General features: G+C 46.2%; 1 protein-coding gene across 2 annotated transcripts in view; it reads left to right on the top strand.

Moving 5' to 3' along the window:
- Positions 1–758: 758 nt before the first annotated feature.
- SNX9 (sorting nexin 9) overlaps positions 759–12,761 on the top strand; it is a 111,752-nt gene continuing 99,749 nt past the window's right edge. The window contains exon 1 of one of the 2 annotated variants that reach the window (XM_054023756.1): positions 759–962. In XM_054023756.1, the coding sequence (XP_053879731.1) occupies positions 951–962 (12 nt within the window). In that variant the 5' untranslated portion in view covers positions 759–950. The remainder of the gene's footprint in view (positions 963–12,761) is intronic. The other variant, XM_054023757.1, reaches the window with a different exon arrangement.

The raw sequence follows: 12,761 nt of genomic DNA, 5'->3' as shown, positions 1-12,761 counted from the left end.
CCAGTTTTCTGAAATTACTGTTCCAAGACTGAATGGAAGATATTGACTTTCATAGAAAAAGCAATCCCCCCTCCCCCCAAATAAACCCAGACAGTAAAATGTTATTTTATTTGCATTTTAAAGAAATATTTGGCAGTGGGAATGGTTGATTAAAAATGCATTCACTTTTGCATTAGTGGTATTTTTTGGTAGGAAGGTAAATATACCAGCTGTGTCAAGTGAATCTACCAGTGGAAATCCCTCCAGTACATTAAGGGCTGAAGCAAAAAGTTGAATGAGGAGGATGCAGACCCCCCTCCCCCAAAGTGAGATTTGAATGGCTAGAGGGATTGTACAAACTGCCTAAGAATGTTCATCACCCAAAGGACCGGATCTTCCAGCAAATGGGTGAGGAGAGCTGAAGTAAGTCTGAACATTCAGGGCCAGATGCTGTCATCAGTTATGCTGGTGTAAATCCGGAGTAACTCCGAATTTACACCTATGTAAGTGAGCAGAATGCGGCTCACTGGCTTTCTGATTCCAATAATCTATCCTCACAAAGAAACAAGAGGCTACAACAGTGCAAACAACAGCGTGTGTGTGTATGTGTGTGGGGGGGGTACTAGTGCGGGGAAGAAATGTGGGTGGAGGACGAAGCGGGGGGCGGCCCGGCACAGAGAGAAGGGACGAGAGGGGGAAGAGAACACGAGCAGAGGAGCGAGCGGGAAGGGAAGAGGGGGAGCGGGGAGGGGCCGGGACACAGCCTGGCGCTACATTAGCTCCTGCCCGCTCAGCGCGGCGGGTTTCTGCTGAGCAGCCAAACCGCCCCGGCAGCCAGAGGGGGCGGTGGCGGGACTTGTGACTGGGCGGCTCGGAGCAGCCGCCGCCCAGCCCGCGGCCCAGTAGCAGCGGAGCCGGGCCCGTCGCGGGGCAGGGGAGACGCGCGGCGGGAGCCCCGCGCCAGCAGCACCATGGCCACCAAGGTAAGGGGCCGCCGCGGGGCCCGGCGCGCCCACCCCCTCCCCGAGCCGGCTTCGTGCCCGGAGCCGCGGGGTGGGGAGCGGGGTCGGGCGCCCCCCTCTCTGGGTGAGCCCCAGGAGACCCGCGGTTGGGATGGGGGAGGCTGGTGTTTCTCTGCCTCCGGGCCAGGCCGGGGGCCAGGGAGAAAGGGGCTGGGGCGGAGAGCAGGCCCCGGGGCGTTGTGGGGCTGAGACCCCCCGGCACCTCGGGGCTGGGGAGACTGGCTGGGCTCTGCTGTCCTCCCCGTGTAACCGCCAGGACCGGGAGCTCCAGGAGCCACCCCCGGCCCGTGTGATTGTGCCTCGCTTGGGCCTTAGACCCACCGACGGACCAGCGCTCCTGGGCCAGGCAGGGGGGGAAAGGAGTTTCCAGCGTCACAAAGTTTTCCAGGGAAAAGTTTTTTTCCACCCGCTCTTTGTGTTGTTTCACTTGCCCCCACATGCTGCGGTATCGTCTCAGCTGCCCACGTCAGGGCAGGGGCACAGTGCCCGGGTGACTTGTAACCCGCAGATCAGAAGAGACACCCCGAGTTACAAAACCCAAGAGCACCTCGTTTAAACACCCCCCCCCCCCCCCCCGTCGCCGCCGCAGGCGGATACCCACAACCACAGCTTCCTAACCTGGGTTACTAATAATAGCTGGAAGAATTAAAATGTGTATGGCTATTTATAATGTGGGCATGGGCATTTTACGCTGCCTGAACAGTGGTGATAGCTTCGTCAGTTTCACTTGTGTGTCTTGTTTCGCTTTGGTTCTCCTGAGTCCTGATATGGCCAATAGTGGCATGGTTTAGTTGGGAACATTATGGGAGTGTTTTTAAATCAAAGGAAAATTTTCATTTACATTTCAAAGCAGTGGCATGGACACGTTTCTGTTCATATTAGGTTTTGTAAAACAAAGAAATAAATGTTTGGGGGCTGAAGTACCTTAGATTGTCCATTTAATTTCACAGCTGTGCAAGCAGAAGAACCTGGGCCTTTACTTTTCAGAGTTGCTGAGCTAACTGCATCTCCTGTTGACTTTAGTGACGGTTGTGACTGCTCAGCGCCCTTGAAAAAGTCCTTACGGAACCAAACTCTAGAGATTTGAATGTCATTCAACTTTGCATTTTGTCCTGTATTTTTCTATACAGTGCTCAGAATTCAAGCAGGAAGGAAAATGACTATGATCTTAGGTCTGGCTTACACCTGAGACTTAGGTCAACCCAGCTACCTTACTCAGGGGTGTTCAGATCTCGAGAGAGACCTAGTTAAGGTGACCTAAGCCTTGGTTTAGACAAGAAGCACTGCAGTGGTGCAGCTGCAGTACTTTAAGTGTAGCCATAGCCTTAGTATTTGATACAATGACTTGCATTACAAAAAGATCAGACACAAGACTCAGTTGCTCAGTGGAACTCTTCCTCAGCTGTGGTTATGTATATTTGCCTAGAAGTAGTGCTTATTTTCTGTGTATGGGGTAGTAGGTTTATACACCTGATAATGGCCAAATATAGAAGGTGTCTTTTCCAGTCAGTTTGATTGCAGTGGGATAAATTCATTTATTCTCTTCTAGTGGTGCATGTGTGTGTTCCGCTTTATAAAACAAGAGTACCACTAATAGCTAGGCCACATGTATTCCACAGTTGCTCTTCAAAGAACTGATGCATATTTGTTTTATGTAATCTTCTGAATAATCTGTTTTTTGTAGATCATATAAAATACGGTTTTCCTGCTGCCATGTGATTTTTGTAGCATGTGAATTAGCAGTGTTAGGAGTTCTGTGGTCTGATTTTGATTTGTAGTAGTGTATATGGTTTCTAAAAAATATGACACTAAATTATTTTGCTCTGTTTCTGAACATTATTAGAAAACTCATGTATTAATTGGACTTTGTATATCTGGAACAAGTCTAAGTTATCTACAGTATTTATTTGCAAACTTAGCTGAATATAAAATATTATGCTGTGTTAATTAAAAGGTATGTTGTCTGGCTAGTAATTTTTTATTTTGTTAACTTTTTAAAGTCCAAAGTACCTTTAAAGAAAATGTGTGTTGTACTTATTATGACATGTCACAATATTGGAAACAAAGCTTTTGAGACACAACTGGTTCCATAAACTAGTTCTGCAGCTTAGAAAGTTCCATTTTGTTACTAGTAGACCCTGTCCACATAGAATAGTGATAGTATATGATTCTGTATGTCTTAATAGTTGACAAATTCTGTATCTTGTAGATATCCAGTTTAGTGTATTAATAGTATTGTATAAATAGATGCACAGTATTCTTTAGATAAGAAGCCTAAATCCTAAGTCAGATAAATTTTCAAAGCAGCTATCGTTACACCTAAAATTGGAGTTTATACGTATCAGAGGTTTAGAACAGGGGTGGCCAGCCTGAGCCAGAATTTACCAATATACATCGCCAAAGAGCCACTGTAATATGTCAGCAGCTCCCCCCGCCATCAGCTCCCCCGCCCCGCTCCCAGTGCCACCTGCCCACTGGTAGCCCTGCTGATCAGCACCTCCCTCTCCCTCCCCGCATCTCCTGATCAGCTGTTTCGTGGCGTGCAGGAGGCTCTGGGGGAGAGGGGGAGGAACAAGGGCATGGCAGGCTCAGGGGAGGGGGTGGGAAGGGGTGGAATGGGGGCAGGGCCTGTGGCAGAGCCAGGGGTTGAGCAGTGAGAACCCCCATATTGGAAAGTTGGTGCCTGTAGCTCCAGCCCCGGAGTCGGTGCCTATACAAGGAGCCGCAGGTTGGCCACCCCTGGTTTAGAATGTTGTTGGATTGGGCTGGGTTTTAATATTGTTAGTTTGAACTAATTTGTGATAACACTCTGTATGCAAGTGTGTGTGTGCAAGGACACACATAGAACACTTCTATTACTTGTGGTTGTTAAAAGGAAAACTGCATTACTTTTGGCATATATGTACTTCTGCAATTGTGATAATCAGTTCAAATGGTGCCTATTTCAATATGGAATAGGACCTGCACTGTATTGAAAGGAGGACATGAAGGACCACTGTTGATTCTGTGCCTGAAAAGAAGAGCAATTTAATTGTATAAATGTGGAGACCTGAACACTGTTTTTCTTTAAATAGCTCCCCAGTTTATAACTTGTTCAGATTATGCTATCCCCGATTTATCTAAAATTATATTGTGGGCAGAAGAGCAGCAATTATTTTTCATTCTTTATTTCTGGGGAAAATTGTTTGTTGCATATTATTGCCTGATTTTAATCTTCATTATTTGCAAATTAAAGACTCGTTTTTTTGTTTTGATAGAAACTTAACTTACCGGTATATATTAGAGTGGTGCCAAATTTAAACTGTTAAGTTTGTTGTATGGCATGCATCACCTACCTCTGAGATGCAGCTATTTAGGGTTAAATTTGGTAAACTCGTTTAATTGTCAACTGTGATCCTTGTAGAAGCGATTGAACTGTTTATATTTTTCTTTTTAATGGTTGGTTCAAGAAGACTGTTTGAACTTCAATATGCAGTGTTCAGAAAGTTAGCCAATAATAATTTACCATAGCAATGAAATAGGATTGTATTTATTTTTAATCCCAGCCCTTCTGAAATAGCTGACTCCTATGAGAAACATGCCAAATGTTGGAAATACACATGCAAAAAAAAGCTGTAGAACATAATCCTAGACTAGGGTTATTGATCTTGGCTATTTATTTCTCATAGTTTAATAACAGTTTAACCACTGTATACATAGATTCAAAGGCCAGAAGGGACCATTGTGATCAGCTAGTCTGACCTCCTGCTTACCACAGGCCACAGAACTTCCGTGAATTAATTCGTGTTTGAGTTAGAGCATATCTTTTCGAAAAACATCCAATATTGATTTAAAGATTTCCAGCGATGGAAAATCGACCACAACCCTTGAAGTTATTTCAATGGATAAGTACCCTCACTCTTAAAAAAATTGAGTCTGAATTGTCTAGTTTTAACTTCCAACCCATTAGATCATGTTATACCTTAGTCTGCTAGATCGAGGAGCCCTGTATTGTCAAATTTCTTTTCCTCTGTGGGTACTTAGACTGTGATCAAATTATCCCTTGACATGGTCTTTGAGTGAAATAGACTCAAGGAGCTCAATACAATATTTCTCGATAAGGCTTGTTTTCCAATCCATTTATCATTTTCGTGGCTCTTCTCTGAGCCCCCTCAAGCAGTGGCCAGCTTCCTATTGAAATAATAGGAAATACAGGAGGAGAGTAAAAAAAATCTGCATTTTGTGGCTGTGACCTTTTAAGCATACTTCCAAACTGCGTGACATGTTTGTAGAGAGGAGGTATGGTCCAGTGTTTGGATGCAATACTGATAGAGGACTGGGGTATTCCTGACTCAGCCCTGAATTTTCTTTCTGACTTTGGGCAAGTCCTATAGGCCAACATTTTCAGAATTGTTCACTGATTTTTTGGGTTCCCCAGTTTTTGGGTGCTTAACTTGAGATCAGTAGATCCTGATTTCCATTCAGGGCCAGCACTTTAATCGACTTAAATGAACTTACGGGTACTTAGCACCTCTGAAAATCAGGCCCCCAGGTATATCAGAGCGGGTAATTAAAGTTTGAGGCATCCAAAATTAGTGGACATTTTAGAAAATGTTGGTGTTTAACTTCTCCGTTCCTCAGTTCTCCTGTGTATAAATGGAGGGAGAACACTTCCTTAATTCACAGATGTGCAGGGAGGCTAAATTAATACTTGTAAAGCTTATTTCTATAAAAGAAAAAAATACTAGATTTGCTTCTATGATACCCTTTCAGAAAAGACATTTCAGACTCTTTCTGCATTTGCCTACTTGATTTCTTGGAGTCAATTGACCCAACCATTTTTCTCATTATTTGCAGTGTTGTAATTTCATGTGTATTATATCATTTGTCACATTTGAGTTTCATTTAGTTGTGGGGTGCTGGAAACACCAAGAAGCTGCATGCTAATTTCTAAAGAATGTGGTCTCAGGCTCAACATGTTTTTAGAGATGTATATTATTTAATAGATAATTTCTTTCCTTGGGAGGGCTAGTTTGGAATTTGCTAAGTCACTCTTCCAGCAGGAAAAATAAGACTATAATAAGAGGATCCAATATGTCAAGTACACTGTGCTTGTGTGTTACTAATGTAAGATCTGGATTTTAACTTGAAATTTAAGGTCAGCCTGGTTGATTCTTTTAGTCCCATTGGAGTCAGTGCGTCAATGGCACTACTTGCATGAGCAAAGACACTTGTTAATAAGCTTTTGCAGGATCAGATCCTTAGTTGCCAGTTTGGGGCCCAATTCCTTAGGGAGATCTGTACAGGCAGACCTGTACCCCAGCATGGAATCCCATTTTAGTCAATGGGACTCTGTGGGCTAAGGATCCACCTGTGTGGATCTGCTTGCAGGATTGGGCCTTTTTTTCATATGTTAAGAGGTGTCTTAAGAAGAAACTTTTTAGGACACATAGTACATTTTGGTTCTTAACACTTTTTTTTTTAAAACTGGCATATTTTTAATACTTGCAAACAAAATAAATGCATTTTTAAGGAGGACAGAGAGAGGGTCTCCAAAATTTAGAAGTAAAGCTTTATCCTCCCTATCTGCACCCTTATTTTTTAAAAATTCTAATTCCTTAACTAAAACTGAAAGGAAATTTTTTCACTGCTAGGCTTGCTGAAAAGGGTAAGTTTTGAAGTGTTCTCAGCTGTATCCTTAGTGACAAACCAAAGTAGAACTAGTTCTCTTTGCTGTCTTGTGTGCAGAAGTGAACTCCCCTTTGGGTTTGTCGAGATTAATTCAAACCAAAACTGAGAAGCATCTCTCAACAAATGAACTAAATGAAGTGCTCTAAAACGGTCTATTCTGTACAGAAAAAATTAAACCTTTTAAAGACCATCTTAGCTATTGAAATTGATTTCTCACGGAGGAGTATTTAACAAAATATTAATTGTCTTAATAGCATTGTTAGTTGGAAGAGAATTATCATATAAACCATTTCCTGCTTCTTTCAGCACTCTCCACCCTTTGGGACTTCAGTGAAACAACACTTAATACAAGAAATGAGAACACAATGCTGTAAGCTGTATTTACAAACAAAGGGCTTGCTCCTTTGCACCCTTATTCAACAAGTAGTCAATTGAAATCAGTGGGTTTACTAATGTGAGTAAGGATTTGCAGGATTAGGCCGAAAGAAATGCCAAGATGTTAACAGCTATAAAAATGTCAAGCAGGAATAAGATTTTTTTGGGGTAAGAATGAAAATTTATCCTAAAAAACCACAATCCACCCATACAACGAGAAAAACAAATGTGGACTTAAACAGTGCCATATAAAAATAAGTCAGTTTGGTGTCATGCCTGAAGTGCATGACCCACTGGTTTCTTAATTTATTTCTAGCTGTTTTTCTTTATAATCTTCATAAACTTCCTGCAGTCAAATGATACATGGCTTTCCTCACATTTTAGCAATTGCCTACATGAGTTTGTTTTCGTTGTCGTTTTTGTTTCTTAATGGACCTGATCTTAATGTCATTGAAGTCATTAGCAAAACTCCAGTTGACGTACATGGAAGAAAAGATTGGGTCCTGTATGACGATTTGCTCAGATGCTGCTGCTTCCTATATGACTCAGTATTTCTAGGTTATTTTAACCACCTAGAGATTGAGTCATCAGAACATCATTACCCCAGAGCATGTCATTATTTAAAAAAAATCTCGTGTTTACAATAGCGAAAGAGGAAGAGAAGTCTTACCTATGTAGATTTCATCTTGTTTGAAAACTTAATTTTTAACATTATTAAATGTTTGTAACCAGATAGAATCCATTTCTAGTCTCTCCATATACTGATTTCTGGGGGGGCACTTTTAACTTGTGCCTTTGTTTTTGCTTTACCAATTACATGACTTTAAAAAAGTTTTGTAATAAGACGAATTGTAGTACATCTTATGAGTTGTTCAATAGATTTCTATCTGTGAATTGTCTGCCAGTTTGTTAAAACATCTAATTTAATTCTTTTGAAAATCTTATTTAAAATTACAAGATATGCATAGATAGATTTATTTTGTTTACGTGACTTCTATCTGACCAGAAACAATTTTGTTGCGAAAGGAAGTTGTGTAATTGATCTTAATTGACAAATTTCAGAGGTGATGGCTTCCATCCCTTTGTAACTAATACTGTGAGAACTGTATTGTTAAATATGCTGATTCCTTCATGCCTTATTTTTATAAGCTATTCCAACTTTAGTACTATTGGAATTAGCACCTCATGAACAGGTGACATAATAGGTTAGTGTTGTAAAGCAATGGGACAAACTTGTTGCTTTGACCAGCTTTCCACAATATGAAATACCATGAAATTTAGAGAACTAGAACTGTTTAATCAAATTATGTGAATATTTAGTGCTTCACAGTTACTTGTAAAATGAGCAATTTTATCTTTATGTTCCAAAACATGGATGGTAAGATTGCTTTGGAATATTGAGGCACTAAGCTTCATCATTTAAAAAAATATTTCTTTCATTTTGTAAGTGGCAGAAATCTTGGCTCATGTTTTGCTATCTTCAGGTATTAAACCCTGCCAACATAAACATGATGAATTGAAAATACAATGTGTATACAGTACCCCAACAAATAAAGCTAACGTGCTACTGGAGAAAAATAAATAGATGTTTTTAACACACTAAATATATGCTTACTCTATATTGGAGCCCAAATTAGACTTGCCCATCATCTTGCCTCACTAGTTCCAAAAGCAGTCTCCCTGTGTTTGGGCTTTGTAAATAACAAATCTCCCCAATGTAGGAAGCAGGCATTAACACCAGAGTCCTCTTCCACTTTGAAGTCCAGCCCAAAGTAATGGATTGTTATGGCTTGCCTATGATGTGGGGGGTCAATGATTTATAAGCACCAAGGATGAAACTCCCTATAGAAAGAGTTGAAGTTTTCCATACAGCAATTGCATCCAAAGCAGTGGCAGATTTAGAGTTAGTGGGGCCTTGTGCACAGCTTCATTTTTGGGGCCCCCCGTCTTGGGATCCAGCCAAGAAAAAGAATATTCTCTCTCATCCTCCCCCCCCCCCGTTTTTTCTTTTTTTCTTCATCCTCCTCCTATATTATAAGTAATAGGAAGTAAATGAAAATAAAGTGAGGTACTTTGATTGGGGCAGGGGGTTGGGGTGCAGGATGGGGTGTCAGGGGTGGGCTCTGGAAGGAAGTTTGGGTGTGGGGTGCAGGCTTTGGGCTGGTGCAGGGGGTTGGGGTGCAGGAGGGGGGCAGCGCTTACCTTGGGTGGCATGGCTCCCACAGCGACTGGCACCCCCCCCCGGCAGCAGATCCTAGGTGGCGGGGGGCCCAGGGGGTCTCCATGAGCTGCTGCCCGCAGGCACTGCCCCTGCAGCTCCCATTGGCCACAGTTCCCGGCCAATGGGAGCTGTGGAGCCTGCGCTTGGGGCGGGGGCAGTGCGCAGAGACACCCCCCCCATGCCCCCAGGAGCTGCAGGGACATGCTGGCCGCTTCTGGGAACGAAGCGGTGCATAGAGAGGGAGGCAGAGCAGGCAGGGAGCATGCAGAGACGTGCCAGCAGCTGGCCGCTTTGGGAGTGGCGTGGGGCCACTGGCCGCAGCATGCAGGCAGCCTGCCTGCCTGAGCCCTGCTGCGCCACCAGGCGCGACTCGCGGGAAGGTTGTCCGATATTTGTCTTGCATTTTGGGGCCCCCCCTGTTGTTGGGGGCCTGTGCCACTGCACGGTTTGTTTCATGGTAAATCCGCTCCTGATCCAAAGAGTCATTATTGTGTAAGTTTAAGTGCTTTCCTTTGTCTGGCAGGTTCATTGATTTGTAGGCCAGAAGGGACCATTGTGATCATCTAGTCTGAACTCCTGTATAATGTAGACCATGGAGATTCCCCAAAACTAAAGCTCTGTGGTTCCTTTGTACTGCAGTGCAGCTGCTCAAAAGAAGGGAAGTGCCCGGGTCCATCTTTCCAGGCTTTGGGATCTCAGTGAGCAGCCTTGTACTAGGGGTTTCCCATGTAGAAAAACTCAGTACTGGGCCAGAAAGGGGCAACACTGTTGTTAAGCAGGGAGACTTGTATGAGGCCCTCTAGGGAGAGTCAGAAGCAAGACAGCTGCTTCTGTGGGAAGGGCAGTGGTACAAGGGAGAGTTTTGACCAAAATGACCAGAGAGAACACACTGGCCTCTCTTTTGATTAAAATCTGTGACCAAAACATAGCACGTGCAGTTAGAGCTCTTCTGCTTTGAAAAGTGACTATGTAAAAATGGCACCTCTTACTCAACAGATTTGTTACTTACAGGTATTCTGCAGCCTAGAGCAGGTGTGGGCAAACTACGTCCCGTGAGTCATTTTAAGCCAGGCCGCACGCTCCCTCTGGAGAGCGGGGTCTGGGGTTTGCTCTGCTCCGGCGCTCCAGCCAGTGTGCTGGGATGGGGGCCACACCATGTGGCTTGGCCCCGCTCTGGCGCTCCAGCCAGGGCGCTGGGTCGAGGGCCATACTGTGTGGCTTGGCCCTGCTCTGGTGCTCCAGCCAGGGCACAGGCTCTGGCTCCTACATGCTCCAATTGCCCCCTTCAGCACTCCAATGGGAGCTGCAGGGGCGGTACCTGCAGATGGGGCAGTGTGCAGGGCCGCTTAGCCGTGCCTCTGCTTAGGAGCCAGAGAAGGGATATGCCACTGGTTCTGGGAGCCGCTTGAGGTGAGTGCCGCACGGAGCCTGCATCCCGAGCCTCTCTCCATGCCCCAACCCCCTGCCCCAGCCCTGATCCTCTGAACCCCTCGGTCCCATCCCAGAGCACCCTCCTACACCCCAAACTCCTTATCCCCAGCCCACACCCCAGAGCCCTCACCCCTAGGGTTACCATTCGTCCGGATTTACCCGGACATGTCCTCCTTTTTGTGCTAAAAATAGCGTCCGGGGGGAATTTGTAAAGCACTCACAATGTCCGGGATTTCCCCCCTCCCCCGGAGCGGCTGGGAGGGCTGCAGGAAAGTCCCGGGCTGGACTCCGGAGCAGCTGGAGAGGAGCTCCGCCCTGCATTCTGAGCAAGTGTCTCAGCACAAAGTGCAGCCCTCCCCTTTTGCAACTGGGAGCAGTTACTGCCATGCAGCTAGCAAAACGGGAGCGAGAGCACTTTGTGCTGATACAAGGGCAGCTCTCCCCTGCAACCCGGTCCGGGCCAGGGACCGGGTTTTGTTGTGCAGGGCCAGGGACCGGGTTTTGTTGTGCTGGGGAGCTTAGCCACGTGTCCGGCTCGCACAGAGCCCAACACCCTGTTCTGAGCAGCAGGGTAAGGGGGGCAGGAGAAGGGGCAGGGAGGTTCTGGAGGGGGCAGTCAAGAAATGGGGGGGGGCTTTTTGGGGGGAGTGGAGAAAGTTTTGGGCAGTCAGGGTACAGGTAGGGGGTAGGGTCCTGGTGGGCAGTTGGGGGGGGGGTCTTAGGAGGGGGCAGTTAGGGGACAAGGAACAGGGAGTCTTAGGTAGGGGGTGGGGTTCTGGAGGGAAGTTAGGAGCAGGGGTCCCAGGAGGGGGCAGTCAGGGGACAAGGAGTGGGGGGGTAGGGGGCTGGGAGTTCTGGGGGGGAGCTGTCAGGGGGCAGGAGTGGGGAGAGGGATCGGAGCAGTCAGGGGACAGGGAGCAGAGGGGTTTAGATGGGTTGGGAGTTCTGGGGGGGCTGTCAGGGGGCAGGAGTGCGGAGAGGGATCGGAGCAGTCAGGGGACAGGGAGCAGAGGGGTTTAGATGGGTTGGGAGTTCTGGGGGGGGCTGTCAGGGGGCAGGAGTGGGGAGAGGGATCGGAGCAGTCAGGGGACAGGGAGCAGAGGGGTTTAGATGGGTTGGGAGTTCTGGGGGGGAGCTGTCAGGGGGCAGGAGTGGGGAGAGGGATCGGAGCAGTCGGGACAGGGAGCAGAGGGGTTTAGATGGGTTGGGATTTCTGGGGGGGGCTGTCAGGGGGTGGGGAGTGGTTGGATGGGGCGTGGGAGTCCCAGGGGTCTGTCTGGGGGTGGGGGTGTGGATAAAGGTTGGGGCAGTCAGGGGACAAGAGGCAGGGAGGCTTAGATAGTCCTGGGGGGCAGTTAGGGGCAGGGGTCCCAGGAGGGGGTAGTCAGGGGACAAGGAACGGGGGGAGGGTTGGGAGGTCAGGGGGGGCGGGAAGTGGGAGGGGCAGGGGCGGGGCTAGGGCGGGGCTTCTCCCGTCCTCTTTTTTGCTCGCTGAAATATGGTAACCCTACTCACCCCCTCCCACACCCCAACCCCAATTTTGTGAGCATTCATGGCCCACTATACAATTTCTATTCCCAGATGTGGCCCCCAGGCCAAAAAGTTTGCCCACCCTGATTTAGACCATCCCTAGAGTTTAAAATCTCCAATGATGGAGATTCCACAATGGCCCTAGGCAATTTATTCCAGTGCTTAACTAGCCTGACAGGAAGTTTTCCCTAATGTCCAACCTAAACTTCTCTTGCTGCAATTTAAGCTCATTGCTTCTTGTTTTATCCTCAGAGGTTAAGGAGAATAATTTTTCTCCCTTCTCTTTGTAACAGCTTTTTATGTCCTTGGAAAAGGTTATCATGTCCCCTCTGTCTCCAGACTAAACAAATCCAATTTTTTCAATATTCCCTCAGAGGTCTTGTTTTCTAGACCTTTAATCAGTTTTGTTGCTCTTGTTTGGACTTTCTCCAATTTGTTCAGATCTTCCCTGAAATGTGGTACCCAGAACTATTCCAGTTGGGGCCTAATCAGTGTGGAGTGGAGCAGAAGAATTACTTTCGTGTCTTGCTTAG

The sequence above is a fragment of the Malaclemys terrapin genome, chromosome 3 (genome assembly GCF_027887155.1).
Source record: "Malaclemys terrapin pileata isolate rMalTer1 chromosome 3, rMalTer1.hap1, whole genome shotgun sequence".
Lineage (NCBI taxonomy): Eukaryota > Metazoa > Chordata > Testudines > Emydidae > Malaclemys > Malaclemys terrapin.
This window is presented reverse-complemented; position numbering and strand designations above follow the sequence as displayed.